The sequence below is a fragment of the Leishmania martiniquensis genome, chromosome 1 (assembly GCF_017916325.1).
Source record: "Leishmania martiniquensis isolate LSCM1 chromosome 1, whole genome shotgun sequence".
In the NCBI taxonomy this organism is placed as follows: domain Eukaryota; phylum Euglenozoa; class Kinetoplastea; order Trypanosomatida; family Trypanosomatidae; genus Leishmania; species Leishmania martiniquensis.
Window position 1 is genome coordinate 24,609 of NC_090136.1, and position 13,695 is coordinate 38,303.

Sequence of the window (13,695 nt, forward strand, 5' to 3'; positions counted from 1 at the left end):
CTCCTCTTTGTATTATGAACGCTCGTGTGTGTGTGTGTGTGTGTTCACTGATGCGATGCAGAAGCGGCGACGGTGGGGGGACGCCAGAGCCCTGTGAGGATTTACGGCGATAGAGGAAGACGGAAGACGGAAGATGGAGGGAGGCGAGCTCCGACGACCCTGCCGCTGCCTCCGGGGAGGGGGGCGAGAAGACAACGGGGGAAGAGACTCTCCGACAACGCGCCCGATAGCCCTTCTTGGGAGTGCGCTGGCGGTATCAGCGGTGAGGGAGTGCTCCGCGGCGCAGAGAAAAAAAAAGAACAGCGAGGGAAGGAGTGAGCGGTTAAGATGGCGGATACACACACATGAGAGGTGGGCGCCACGCATGATGCGACGCGCTAAAGAAGGCGGGACAGAGAGCGAGTGAAGAAGTCCGTGAAAAGAGGCGAAGTGCTGGCGCGGCGAAGGACAGTTAGGAGGCGAAACCTCTCAGCGGCGAGCCGACATGCGTACACACGGAGAGACAGGAGAGAAAGCGGTGAGGGTGTGAGAGATCCTCCACGTGCGAGCCACCGTTAGTCGGGTGCAGGAGGTTGAGGTTGAGGGAGGGTTGGCGGCAAACGAGAGAAGCTCAAAGAGTGCGTGCGGAAAGTCACATTCGGGGCAAACGTATCGAGCGCGTCATCAGCAGCGCCTTCGTGCGCTCCACCACAGCACGCCGTCTCGCCTAATGCGATGGGCGTCATCTCTGCCTACCCCTCCCCCTCCTCCTCCTCCTCCCAAGGCATCTTTGCAAACGTGACCTGTGCGATGTTCGGGGGGGCGTCACCGGTGCCTGTGTCGGGGCGTGATGCTGTCGCCTCTGCTGCCGCAAGAACAGCGGCATCGGGAGAGGCCCCAGAAAATGGCTGCTGCTGCTGCTGCTGCTCTGACACGGCTTCTGCCTCCTTCATCGATGGCGGTGCAGGTGAAGGGCCCGCAGCAACATTTTCTGTCACCTCATCCGCCACCGAAGCCGCAGCATCAGCAGCAGCGCCTGCATCGCTGTCGACGGGCACAGGAGGCGGATTCGTGGGACCTTCCAGTGCGTCGCCGTACCACGACAGAGCCTCCTCCAACCTGGAAAGGGTCGACTCTACATGCTGGCGTGTGCTGCCTGCAAGGTCGGCGCGCTGTGAGGCAACATCTAGCAGGTCTCTGTAGTGGCGCGCCGTCTCCGCTGCCACAGTGCACCACGGCTCTGCCGCCTCGCCACGCTTGATGAAGCCCTCAACGACCGCCACGGCACTCTCGCCGTCGAGGATGTGCCGCAACACCCCCTCTACGGGGGCGAAGAGGTCTGTGTGGCCGGTCCGTGCAGGCATGCACAGAGTCACAAGCACTGCGGCCACCTGCCGCTCAGTCACGCACTGGCCGACGCAGTTTACCTTCCAGAAGTAGTTCGCCCAGAAGGTCTCCTCCTTGAGGCGGGCCGGCACCAGACGATAGCGGCGAGCCCGCACCTCGGCGGAGGCGAGGAGGCCCTCCTGCACGTCCCGGTTGAAGTCAAATAAGCTGTAGAGCGCCCACAAGTCTGCCTCACAGAGGCCGACCTCCGCCAGCAGCCCCACCTCGTCCGGAGAGAGCGTTTTCCCCACCCCATATCGGTACGTGCCGTCCAGCCCAGCCAGCCGCTCGCCTACAAGTAAGCGCCACTCAGCGGCGCGGCCACGCCACTCCTCCGGCGGCTGCTCCCACGGCGGCAGAGTGGCGACAGAGGAAGAAGCAGCCGTCGCTGGCGCCGCCGAAGCGGCAGCAGTGGTCGCCGACAGCGTGGGCGTGGTGCCGTGCCACAACTCGGAGGAGTGCGCCAGAGCGGATGCGGTGGGCGCGAGAAGGGCGCTGTGGATGCTCTCTCGCCCCTCGTGGTAAAGCTGCGCGGTGTTGTCCAGCAAGTGGCCGACTGACGTCGTCAGGGAGGAGAGGAATGAGAAGGCGGTCGAGGCGGCATGGTGCAGCGGGACACTGATGCCGGTCTCGATGGTGATCTGCAGCGTGAATGACTTCGGCGCGCCCCTGACGTAGCACGCGTTGTGGAGCACCTCTGCTGGAATGAAGTCCGGGAAGCTCACCTGCGTGTTGTTTGTGTCTAACACGGCCGTCTTAGTGGCTACGATCGCTTTCCTCTGTGCCGCCGCCGCCGTTGAAATCGTAGAGTCGATGGGCAGCACCTCGCACGTCACGGCACAGCCGCCAGGGTAGTCGCTCGAGGAGGCGGAAGACGAGACTGCTGCTGGCCCCTGTGCTGTCGCTACCGGCGGCGGTGGAGGTGGGATGAGCTCGACGAGTACGCCAAATGGGTCGCTAGCGGGGCTCGCACTCAGCACCAAGCCGCGCAGCAGCACCGCCTTGAACTGATGCCTGCGTGTCGCTGCATTAGGGACCCAGAAGGGGAGGGTGCTGAGTTTGTTGTGGCGGTTCAAATCCTCTAGCCCGGCAGCCTCCCAGCGGTAGACGGTGGTGTGCGCGCCCACGTTGCGCACGAACTCAACGGAGGACATGTGTGCAGCCCTTGGGCGGAGTGTCCGGGCGGAAGACGGAGAAGAGGCGCACTAGACTGCGCAAAGACAGAGGCGAGACGGCAAGAGAGGGAGCGCGTCGCAGGCACGCAGTGGTGCTCGAGCGCATACGGGCACAGTGGCGGGTGCGGATCTCTGCCTGTGGAGTGGATAAGAAGAGGGCGGCGTGGTGGCGGGGTGGGGGAGTCTGCAGTGGCAGCACCGCACGATAAATATCTGTGCAAAGGAAGAGAGTCACGTGAAATGCCGCAAGAGCGCAAAGACGTTTCTGGTAGAGTGATGGCGGTGGTGAGGAGGTGCACGGTGTCCTGATTGTGTACTGGTGGGTGCGGGGAGACAGAGGAGCATTTAAGGCGGAAGGGAGGGTGGAGGAGGAGAGGCGCAGATTGGGCGAGAGAGCAAGTGATGCCACGCGCACTTCTCTGATACCGTTCCAGTGACGACCGGCGGAGCGAGCAAGAAGGGTGAGCGCCGAAGGGGGCACTTCGCGTCACTGGGGTCGGCCACGCTCCCAGTGGCCACTACAAGGGACTGGAGCAGCGCTGAGGCGTGTGTGTGTGTGTACACGTGCACCTGCATAGGTTTGTGGATAGACAGGCGCCCTCGGCAGTGACGACCAACATCCCGAAGCGGTTACAAAGGGGGAGAGGGAGCAGCTCAGCGGCCGTTAGATGGAGCCAAAACGACGCAGGGCACGCACACACATACACCTGCAGCCAACCCGAAGGAGAGGGAGACAGAAAGCTGTCCCTCTGCTGTGTCGACCTTCGCCTGAGAAGAGGCGGGAGGAGCAGACGCTGAGCGCGGGAGAGCCAACATGGACAGGCGGCCTCTCTGCACCGTTGCTACACCCCTTCGAGCAGCACTACACTCTCCACAGTCACGTCACTCACCAGCACCGCGGCCTCGGACATGAGCTTGGCGGTAAGGTGGCCCTTGTACGGGCCCAGGAAGACCGCTTCACGGCGGGCCTTGCTAAGCAGGATGCCGGCAGACTGCTCCGCGCACCGCACTCGTGCGAGGTGAGCCACGGCCTTGCCTATCACCTCGTTCGGCGGCACTGGGCCGACAGCGGCGAGGTACCGCTCGATCTCGTCAAAAGGTATCGTGTAGAAGACGGTCAGGGCCATATTTACCGACCCGTCGCGCATCGCCACCTCCTCCACAGCACAGTTCACGGACTCGCCCGGTGGCTCCAAGACGCCGCGTGGTAGAGTGAAGACGCCAAAAAAGGACGACGGCGGCACCAGCAGCCGCGTCCGGCTCCAGTACATCAGCGTCGACCCAAAGTACAGTGACGCGTCGAAGTGCGACACCCGCGGCAGCGAGTCTCTGTGCATCTCGCGATCTGCCGAGGTGCACAACACCGTCTTGCGACGCGTGTCATAGACGACGGTGACGCAGCGCGGGTGAACGGGTACCGAGCACACCTGCACAGCCTTCCACAGGCATAGAAGAGCCGCTCCTGCCACCGCAAGCGGCAGAAGCACACCTCCGCTGCTACTTGGTCTCTCCTTGGTGGAAGGAGCGGCCAGTACCGGAGCCGTGGAGGAGGCGGGCATGCTTCGTGACGCGCGACGTACGAGGCAGCAGTGAGCGGGGTGGAGGCAGGATGGCCACTCAATCGTGTTTTTGACGTGGGTGAGCAGCAGAGTGAGGGAGAGAGAGGGAGAGCGATGGCGTTCTAAAGGGGGCGATGGTAGCGAAGTGTGGTCAACTTGAGGAAGAAGGGAGCGATGCGCACGTCGCACACGCGTGCGTGTGTCAGCCACGTGCCGCAAAGTAGTGGGAGCGTGCACGCAGCCGTGGCAACGGAGCAAGCGTGACAGCAGCGTGTGAAGGTAGGTAGAGAAGATGAAAGGTTGTCAGTGATCGCACTCGCCACGAGCAGCAGCAGCACAGAAAAGGGTCAGGGGGTGGTCCATACACGGCAGCGTCCCCGTGGAGGGAGTGGGCCCGATCTTGCGTCAAGGAAAGGCAGCGAGAGACAGAGAGAGAGAGAGGCGGAAAATGAGCGGAGAGGCTGTTGGCCCCATCTGCCATTCCTGCGCACGCAGACGCGCGAGTATGCCTTGCATGAGTGGAGACGTTGAAGACGCGCGACAAGAGGGGAGAGGTTACGGGGGAGATGGAGGAGGCGGGGCCGACGTTGGCAACGACGAGGACAGTCGGAGAGGATACAAGGCAAGAGGCGGGTGTTGTCCTGTCCCTCTCACGGAGGGCGGCGATAGAACGTAGGCGACGGTCAGCAACGCTGAAGAGATTGGATAAGAGGGAGACGGCCGATTCATCCAAGGCAGCGGAGACAGAGACTCATCAGCCCCCTCCTCCCTCCCCCCTCCCTCCCCTCTCTCTATCCCCCGTATCGCTTGACCTGGCCCAACCACCGCCACCCTCTGGTCGTGACACAGGGGCCACGTGCCGGCGACGTAGACGCACATCAGTGCGATCCATCGCTAGGAGCGTCGGCGGCCAGGACCCGGATGGCGCTGTGCAGGACGGGCCTGCGCCACCCCCACCCCACATCACCCTCCGAGGGGAAAATGCACCACGCGGTGATGGGGCGCCGTGACAGGGCCGGCAGGAAAAAAGGGGAAGGGCGGGGGGATTGAGCAGAGTGGAGCGAAGCGCTCTCTCCGCCGTGCCACACGAGCGCCCCCTAAACCGGTTCGACGCTGTCGAGCTCTGCCTGCGTAAAGGGCACGGCAGAATGCCTCACGCCACGTTCGTGTAGCAGCCGGAGGATGTCATTCACAGCTGCCCGATACGACGGTGCGGCTACCTCGGTAAGCATATTGGTGCGGTGGTACACCTCCATCACCACGCGGCGCATCTCGCTCTGAGAGGAGAGGCGCCGCTCCTCGGCATCCTCAGGGGCACGCTTGCGGATACGCGCTACCCGAACCGCCTCATCCACGCAGAGTAGGAACCCTGCATCCGGCGCAGGGAGGTCCTCTGGCCAGCGGTAAACCGCATCGCTGCTGGGCGGCAGACTGTCATAGCTGCGGCTGTTTGCCAGCGCCATCGCGCAGGTAGAGCACCACCACCGGTCGACAACCACTATGGAAAGCTGTGACGCTGCGAGGATGCCCTCGGCAGCGACGTAGTTGGCAGCAGAGTAGAAGGCTCTCGCCACAGCCTCCTCCTGCCTGCGGAAGGTCTCGCGAGCGTCAGCGAACTGCGGCGGCGGCGTACCCATGGCCACCCCCGACAGCTTTTCGGCCAACGTACGTGTGACACGTGTCTTTCCAGTGCCATCCATTCCCTCCACGACAATGATTGGGTGCTTACGTGCAGTAGCGGGACTCGTCGAGGTGCTCAACCACTCTGCCTGGCGAACGAGGTCGGCGCAGCCCGACGTCCACCATGGCTGTGACGACTGTGCCACGGCGTGCAATATCTTGAGGCAGTCTAGACGGCACTTGTACACGTTGGTGCCGCCGTGCAGCGCGACTGACAGAGCCCCGATGGAAGACATCAGGGTGACAGTAACAGAAATGATCCGTGTGCCATCAAGAATGCCTCCACGCGCGTCGGTGAGTGTTGTGCGAGGAGAATCAGTTGAAAGCCCTGAGTGTCGACGGCACACAGTGGCGATGGGTGAAGGGAGGAGGGGCCATGTGAGAAGGTACAGGGAAGGGGGAGCGGCAGCGACGGGGGGATGGAGAGAGTACACACGCGTTCAGGGAGAGGCAGAGAGCAGAAACGCTAGCTTGGGGAGACTGTGATGGCGCGGAATAAAGGACAGCTTACACCCACAGTGTCTCTCCCAGTGTGTGTATGTGTGTGGGGGGGGGGGGTTGGCCCGAAACACACACGTCTCCGCTCGCTCGCTCTGGGAACGCATGTGCGCACGTACAGAGAAGGGAAAGGTGCGTTGGGGGTGAGATTGGTGCGTCCGTCCCTCCTTTGCTGCGATCGCACGCAGTCGCACCTCATCAACTCCACGTTGCCTGTGGCGTGGCACCCTTGCTGCGACTCCTGCGGCATGAACTGCCGCAGCGGATCTCTTTTTTTCCCCGTCTCGCTCAACCCTCTAACAGAGGCGTAAGAAGGGGGAAGGCGGTGACGTTTCGCGGCTGGATGTGGCGTCACCGAAAGACACGCGCCAAGACGCAGATGGCGATCTGTCACGTGTCACCCTCTGCTGAGCCGGGCGGTGCCCGCGGCAGGGAGGCAGGGAGATGCCTCACTCGAGCGCCGGCTTCGTGCACCTCCGCCCAGCTCTTCATCGCCTCCATCAGAGGAGTACCCACTCAGGGCAGTAGAGGTGATTCGACGCCGGGTACGGATCCTTGACGAACCACCGGGACGGGGCAACGACGCGGTGGAGTGCGGTGCGATTGAGGTATGCGCCCCACCACGAGAACGTCGAGTTGGCCATCACGACATCGTCGCACTGCGACATCATCAACAGTTCCAAGACATCGCGCGGCATCATCGACTCTGGCAGCGGAGGAGCAGCGGGCTTTGCCGAGCCCACGCTCGCCTCCGTCGCTGCGCACACAAGGCTGGCCCTCACAGCGTCTTTGTACTTGGTGCGAAAGTACCCCACCACGGTGCGGCCAAAGCGCTCCTCATCGCAGAATACGAGCAGATGAAGGGGCGGCAGCAGCGGTGTGCCCGCCGCCGACGTGGGGGCCGAGTCCACGGGCGGCGGTGGCAGCGGAGACGGCGACCGCAAGAGCAGCCCGCCAAGCAGCTGCCGCACCGCCACGTCGTAGTAGTCGGCAACGTCGAGCTGCTCAAACGTATCGGCAAACTCTGTGTAGTCGCCGCGCCGCACGTGCAGTGCCACACAGTGGCACGAGCCGCCGCCGTAGTACGCGGCGAGATGCTCACGGGCACAGCTCCACAGCTCTGGTGGAATGACGGAGGACATGATCGGGTGGTCGTTGAAGAAGGCCTCGCTTTGGAAAAAGCCGATCATGTTGTAGACACAGGCCCGCTGCGCATCGAGCCACATCTTCTGCACCGGCCGCTTCTCGGGTACGGACACGAGAGGCAGCGGCGGCAGCGGTGTCGAGGATGTGCACACTTGCACTCCGTGTCGGTCGAGGTTCCGAAAAAGAGAGTTCCAGTAGGTGGGGCGCGGGGCCCCGGCGCTGCTGCTGAACGGTGTGGCCTCCACGTAGGCCGGGATGCCAGTGCGGCGCGCGGTGGCCAACAGATTGGCAATGAGGAAAAGCTGGTTGCCCAAGCCTCCCACGATGTTGGTGGTGAGCAGTGCCTTTGCTGGTGCCGCGGACGAGGGGGTCGCCGCTGCCGCGCTGGCCGCAAGGACAGGAGTGGAGGCCCTCATGATCGACAGCGATGGGTGGGGGGGGGGGGAGGGAGGCGTCGAGCTGCTGTGCCTGAGTATGTGGCAGAAGAGACGTAAAGAGGCAGTCCTGTGCTGCAGCAATGCTGATGAGTCGCACGTCACTAAAGGAAGGGGGGACTCGCTGCTGACGATGCAGGGCCCTCGGGTAGGCACGGGCACACACGTGCTAGGCTTGCTATCGACGTCACCCACTGTCGGTCCGAACGTAGGCGAAGGGCCCTTGATCAGATGCAGAGCACATACACGCGGTAATTTACTGGGCAGGGCGCGCGATCGTGGGTGAAAGGGTGGAGGTTGTAAGGGCCATGAGAGTCGTCGTGGAGGCACAGACATACGCGCGCAGAGACGCGGTGACAAAGAGAGAAACGATGGGGCGTGCCGAAGCAGTCAAGGCGGTGAAGAAAGAAAACAAATGTGTGCCAAGGGAGCGAAACGGACGCGGTCCGCCACGGTGTGATGGCGCCGCCGCCAGCGCAGACCTCCCTCCCTCCCCCCTACCGCCCTCTGGTTCCCTTCCTCATATCCAACTGCCCCCCCACCCTCCGCCACTCACAGGGCAGTCGCGCGTGCGGCTCGGCATGCGAAGCCCTCTGGAAAATGCGCCACGAGAAAAAAAGAAGAGAGGCGAAGGGGACGACGCAGAAGGGAGTGTGTGTGTGTGTGTGCGTGTTGATGAGGAACAGCAGAAGACCGGCACGCGCGCGCGGACCTGTGCTGCCCCTACGCCGCGCTCCACAGACACGCTCGCCTTGACTCACTCATTGAGAAAGAGAGAGACGCCCAAAAAGGCGCGTGCATCGTCGCATGCTTGCCCAGTGGATCTGTCTTTTTATATTGGCGGTCTTGAGCAATTACACGACGGCCAAGACAGCCTAGACGCTGCCCACAGTGATGAGGACGCATACACAGCCCGGCATACCCCTACACAGGCGCCCACATCACCAAAGAGCGCTCGACTCTCCGGGGAGACGGCCGACCACGCACACACGCGCACACACACATCAACAATCAAAAGAGAAGAGAGGAGAGGAGGCGGTGTGGTCCCACCGGAAAAGCAGTGAAGCGCTGCAGCCCGCCGTCTATGGCTTCGTATCCCGATGCCGGATGCCCTTTTCATTCAGCAGCATCTGTAAATCGCCGCTCTCCGCCATCTTCAGAATGATGTCAACGCCGCCGGCGAACTGGCCCTTCACAAACACCTGCGGGATCGTCGGCCACTCGCTTACCTCCTTCACGTAGCTGCGCACCACCGGGTGGGCAAGCACGTCGAACGACGTGTACTCCACCCCCAGCGCCTCCATCACGTCGATCATGCGCTTTGAGAAGGCGCACATTGGCGCTTCCGGAACGCCCTTGATAAAGACGACGATATCCTCGTCGCGAATCGTGTCGAGGATGTCCTTCTTGATCGCAGCGATCTCGTCCTCGGCGAGGTCACTGGCCACCAGGCGTGGCTGAAAATCTGGGTGCGTCTCCTCCACGTCCGTATCGCCACCCGGCACTGGCGGTGCCTCCTTCGTCGGCGCGGCAGGCGCCAACCGCACCGGGCTTCCGCTGCACACCGAGCGCGTCGTCCAAGACAGGGCGCGATTCGGCAGCGCCACGAACGATGTGCCAGCCATCACCGGCACGGTGCGCATGAGCACGCTGCGAGAGAGCATCCGCACTTGACCTCCTCGCATGGTAGCCAAGGGAGCAGCGCCACGAAACGGTCAAAAAAAGAGCGCTGCACAGTGAAAGGAGTGCCGATGGGCAGAGGTACACACGTTTGCGCGGTCGCCGTGGGACCGGTGGGACCACTCCGATATGGGTCAAGCGCCCCGCGTCTGTGTTGCTGCAGCAGCCCTCGAAGGCGCGTGCGCGCGTGTGCACGTGCCTGTACGTCTATCGGTGGATAGGCCCCGGCAGTCGGAATGATTGAGCGGGTGGGGACTGGACGCGAAAAGACGGAGGGTAAAGAGCCACGACGCGCGCAGTGCACACATGCAGTCTCCCCTTCAACGAATTGCCCCCCTCTGTCTGTGTCTGTTTGCACGCGCGAGCGTCTATCCGTGTATACGGCCCAGCCGTGTCCTGCGGTGCTGAGCGTGAGAAAAGAGTTTCGGCCGCTGTGGTGATGCTCAGCTGTCCACGGCACGGGCGCAAAAAAAAAAGGCGAGTGCGACACCGCAATGGCAGGGGCGAAAGGCGGGGGGAGATCGAGAGGATCGAGCCATTGCTCGGTCAGCGCATGCGCGCATCTGGGCACGCACCCGTGAGTTGGGCACACCCAAAAAGGGGTGGAAACTCGGAGAGGAGCGGAGGAGGTGCAGAGACAGCGAGGTCAGCACAGGTGGAAAGAGGCGCCTGCTCCCTCCCCCACACACACACACACGCACTGCCTCTCGCCACGGTCGCTACGGCCGCTACCCACGCCCTCTCGGCAGCAGCAGCGGCGGTGGCAGTGGCTTAAAACATCTGCGAGGGTGGAAGTAAGGGGGGAGTGGGGGAGACGTGCGTGTGGGTGCGCACTCGTCTCGCTCACGCCAACCCTTTTTTTTTTACTCTTCCCGGCAGTGCGTGGGCTTCATGCGAAAAACGTTGGCGGTATGTCTAATACAGGAAGAGCCATGGAGCGCACTGGACGGAGAGGCGGTGAAATGGAGGAAGGGGGATGAGTGCATGCGAGGCGCACGCGTGTGTGCAGTGAAGGGGGGAGGGAAGCTGCCTGGAGGAGTGCTCATGAGAAACACGTCGAGAGACACGGGAGAGCGAACGCTTCGAAGCCCTCATCAAACCACCCCCATGCCTCCCCAGCGCACCGCTTCCGCATAATCGCTCCTGCCGCCATCCCCCCTCCTCCTCCTCCGTTTGCGAGCATCACGGCAAGAGAGAGGTGCAGTCGTGATACGCCTCTCCTCGCCTCCCTCGCTCTTTGCCTTCCGCCCAGCCCCCTCAAGCGGCGCCCTCGGCCACCACAATCGCCGCTCTCTGCGCTGCCCTGCCAATCGAGATCACTGGTCGCTGTCGCTCTCAATTAAAAGCTGCTGGAACCCTGACCTCTTTTTAGGCCCCTGCGGCGGAGGTCTCGCAGCAGCAGATGCACCGTTGTGGTGGACGGAGGAAGCTGTGTGGCTAGGCGGTTGCGACGGCCGAGGCACTGAGGTGAGGTTGATGGAGGTGGGGGCAGGCACCTGCGCCTTCATCGTCACCAGCTCAGTTTCTGGGGGTACCGTCGGCGGCACTTTGGCGACGAGAATGTGCTCAGCGCGGCCGCGCACTGGTACCTTCACAAGCGGCTGCGCCTCAGGTGACAGCCTCGGCCTGCTTGGTGGATGCACCGGTGACCCCGCAGCCGTGTCTGTGGGCCATGCACTGCCCAGTGTTGACGCGGACTCGACAGGCCCACGGGCGCGCTCCGGCGTCCCCTCTCCCTTTTGTGTCTCGGCTGTCTCAGTGTCCGCGATAAGCTGCTGTTCTTTCACGGCACCAAAGACTCCCTCAGCCCCCTCTGGCGCAGCGGCTTGCTCCATTGTGGAGCAGAGCCGCGGCGACAATGGTGGCACCGACTCTGACGAAGCCGCCGGCGGGGCGAGCTCCGCCAAGAACTGCCGCTCCTGTGTGCTGGGCGACGCGAGGAGAGAACAGCGGGCGGAGTTGATGGCGGCTGAGGCCGCTGGCTCCGACCAGGCACCAGCGTTACTGCTGTCGGCATTCATCAGCGCTGTGTTCGTCGGCGGCGGCTGAGGCAGCAGTGACTGCAATGGCAGAGACTCTGAATAGGTGGGCGTGGGTGCCGACGTGCCTGGAGGTGTTGTGGTCTCTGGAAGTCCCAGCGGCGCAGTGGTTACTGCGTGCTCGTGAGTCTCGCCCTCCGTCGCCTCCTTCTTGGCCCATTTCATCCGCTCTTCGCGCACCTCACTATGCTGAGTGGACGGCGACGGAGACGTGGCCGCCGTGGACGTCTTTCCCCGCGCCCCTAGCGTGGCACCCCTGGACGACGACGACGGCCGCTTCGGCGGAGGCGGCGCGTACTGGTATGTGTTCGCCTTCTCCATGCTGGCTTGGAAGAGATGCGTATCGATGCCGAGGTAGCGCTTCTCCTCCGGGGTGAAGTAGACAGCGACTAGCTCGTGCATAGCGCCGTGCAGGACCTCCAGCGCGTCCTGGACCGATTCCACGGCGGACTGCTGTGGAGGTGTAGGCCTGTAGGCAAGTCGAACCTCGCCACGCGACTCCTTGCAGTTGCGAGGGTCCGTGCGCATCGCCTGCGTCACCTGATAGGCCATGTTTTTGCGGCACTCGTGCAACTCCGCCACCTCGTCGTAGAGGTCGACCAACTTCTTTGTGACGCTGTTACGGTAACGGGCACGCTCGGTGGACGTTGTGTAGCCGGGACGGACCTCTGCAATGCCGCCGCTGCGATGTGACTGCCGGGCACTTGAGGCCGAATGCGGTGGCGGTGACCTGCCGCAGGAATGCCGCACTGCAGTCACGCTGGCAGCCCCGCCGGTCACCGCTCCTCGTACTCGTTTGCCGGCACCCTCACTGTCCCGCTGAGCTCGCAGTGCGGCTGAGGGAGGTGATGCCTCCGTATAGAAGAGCGCGCATGGCTGTCGCGTAGCAGTAGAGGAGGAGCTCAGCATCACCTCTTCCGCCTTCGATGCGGGCACCGCCACACCACCTGTAGACGATGAAGTACGGGCAGTCGTGAAGGCTGCCACGCTCTTCAAGGGGGTGTAGTAAGCGTGCGCTGTGCTGCTGTTGTAACCGTCGTTGCTGCAGTCAAGAGGGGCTGCCGCGGCCGCCAGGTCGGGGACGCGAGACAGCGCCCTGGGTGACTTCATGAGCGATTCCGTCCACCGTGGCGGTCGGTACTCAACGACGGGTGTCGTCAGTATGGCGCTGATGTTGCGTGCCCGGTCGCGGCGGCGCAGCGGCAGCAGCGTCATAGCGCCCGAGGGGGCGGTGCCATCGACCGCACCGTGGTGCTGTGTGTGTCGATTGTCGTGACGCGGTCGCTGGCGATGCGATGACTCCGGCTGGCCAAAGTACATGGCGCTGATGGGTGAAGACGTGCGTGCGCGTATGTGTGCGGAGATGTGCAGCGCCTGTGAGAGTGGGCAGGAAGCGACCAAGACGATAGACACGCGTGCAGTTGTCGCGGTGGAGTGAGAGGAGATAGACAACGGCGAGGGTCAACTCCTGGGGACGGGGGTGGGAGAGGGAGTAGGGAGTAGGGGAGTAGGGGAGTAGGGGAGCGACTGTGCGCCGTGGCCTTTGAGTGGGCAATGAGAAGGGAGGTACGGCGAGGGTGAAGCAGAGGAGGAGAGAGGGAGGGCGCGGCAGATGGTAAGGGAGCGCATGCAACGCCGACGCTGATGTAGCTGTTGCTGTGGATGCGGCTGCAGGGTGGCGTCGCAACAACGCGGAATCCGCAAGCCAAGTAAAGCGGAGAGAGAAGTGCCGCTGGAGAGTGCGAGGGTGTCTGTGACGCTTTTTTTTGGGGGGCGAGTGAGTGGGCTGTGCACGAGTGGGTGCGCTCCACGAAAAGGATTTCGTTTCTCTGTTCGAAGCCCAACAAGAGAGCCGAAACCGCGCAGGAGCCACGGCGGGTGCTGGCGAAGGTGAACGGGTGAGAAGGGGCCTACCCGCGGCGTTGCGAGCCTGCACGATGCAGAGCGTAAAGCGTACGAGACGAAGGAGAGGAACAGAAGCATGAGAGGGAGGGAGGGAGGGAGAGAGAGAGATAGAGGCCGCGGCCCACAGCCTGTCTCCGCGTCACCAGTGTTGGCCTAATGAGATGTGTCAGGACGCGCGACGCGCTTGACGCGCACCTCTTTTCATGGGCCTACG

The 13,695-nt window shown here is 63.1% G+C and overlaps 6 protein-coding genes across 6 annotated transcripts; all 6 read right to left on the minus strand.

The window, feature by feature from the left end:
• Positions 1-731: 731 nt before the first annotated feature.
• On the minus strand, positions 732-2,519 carry LSCM1_08144 (uncharacterized protein; the record flags this gene model as incomplete). The annotated part of the gene is made up of 1 exon (XM_067325484.1): positions 732-2,519. The coding sequence occupies one exon, from the start codon at positions 2,517-2,519 to the stop codon at positions 732-734; it is 1,788 nt and encodes a 595-aa protein (XP_067181659.1).
• An 863-nt stretch (positions 2,520-3,382) lies between these two features.
• Positions 3,383-4,099, minus strand: LSCM1_08145 (uncharacterized protein; the record flags this gene model as incomplete). Its single annotated transcript, XM_067325485.1, has 1 exon — positions 3,383-4,099. The coding sequence occupies one exon, from the start codon at positions 4,097-4,099 to the stop codon at positions 3,383-3,385; it is 717 nt and encodes a 238-aa protein (XP_067181660.1).
• Positions 4,100-5,196: 1,097 nt separating this feature from the next.
• Positions 5,197-6,015, minus strand: LSCM1_08146 (uncharacterized protein; the record flags this gene model as incomplete). The annotated part of the gene is made up of 1 exon (XM_067325486.1): positions 5,197-6,015. One exon carries the CDS (start codon positions 6,013-6,015, stop codon positions 5,197-5,199), a length of 819 nt encoding a protein of 272 aa, XP_067181661.1.
• Positions 6,016-6,777: 762 nt separating this feature from the next.
• Positions 6,778-7,839, minus strand: LSCM1_08147 (uncharacterized protein; the record flags this gene model as incomplete). Its single annotated transcript, XM_067325487.1, has 1 exon — positions 6,778-7,839. One exon carries the CDS (start codon positions 7,837-7,839, stop codon positions 6,778-6,780), a length of 1,062 nt encoding a protein of 353 aa, XP_067181662.1.
• Positions 7,840-8,939: 1,100 nt separating this feature from the next.
• Positions 8,940-9,542, minus strand: LSCM1_08148 (uncharacterized protein; the record flags this gene model as incomplete). The annotated part of the gene is made up of 1 exon (XM_067325488.1): positions 8,940-9,542. The coding sequence occupies one exon, from the start codon at positions 9,540-9,542 to the stop codon at positions 8,940-8,942; it is 603 nt and encodes a 200-aa protein (XP_067181663.1).
• Positions 9,543-10,853: 1,311 nt separating this feature from the next.
• On the minus strand, positions 10,854-12,896 carry LSCM1_08149 (uncharacterized protein; the record flags this gene model as incomplete). The annotated part of the gene is made up of 1 exon (XM_067325489.1): positions 10,854-12,896. The coding sequence occupies one exon, from the start codon at positions 12,894-12,896 to the stop codon at positions 10,854-10,856; it is 2,043 nt and encodes a 680-aa protein (XP_067181664.1).
• Positions 12,897-13,695: the final 799 nt, after the last annotated feature.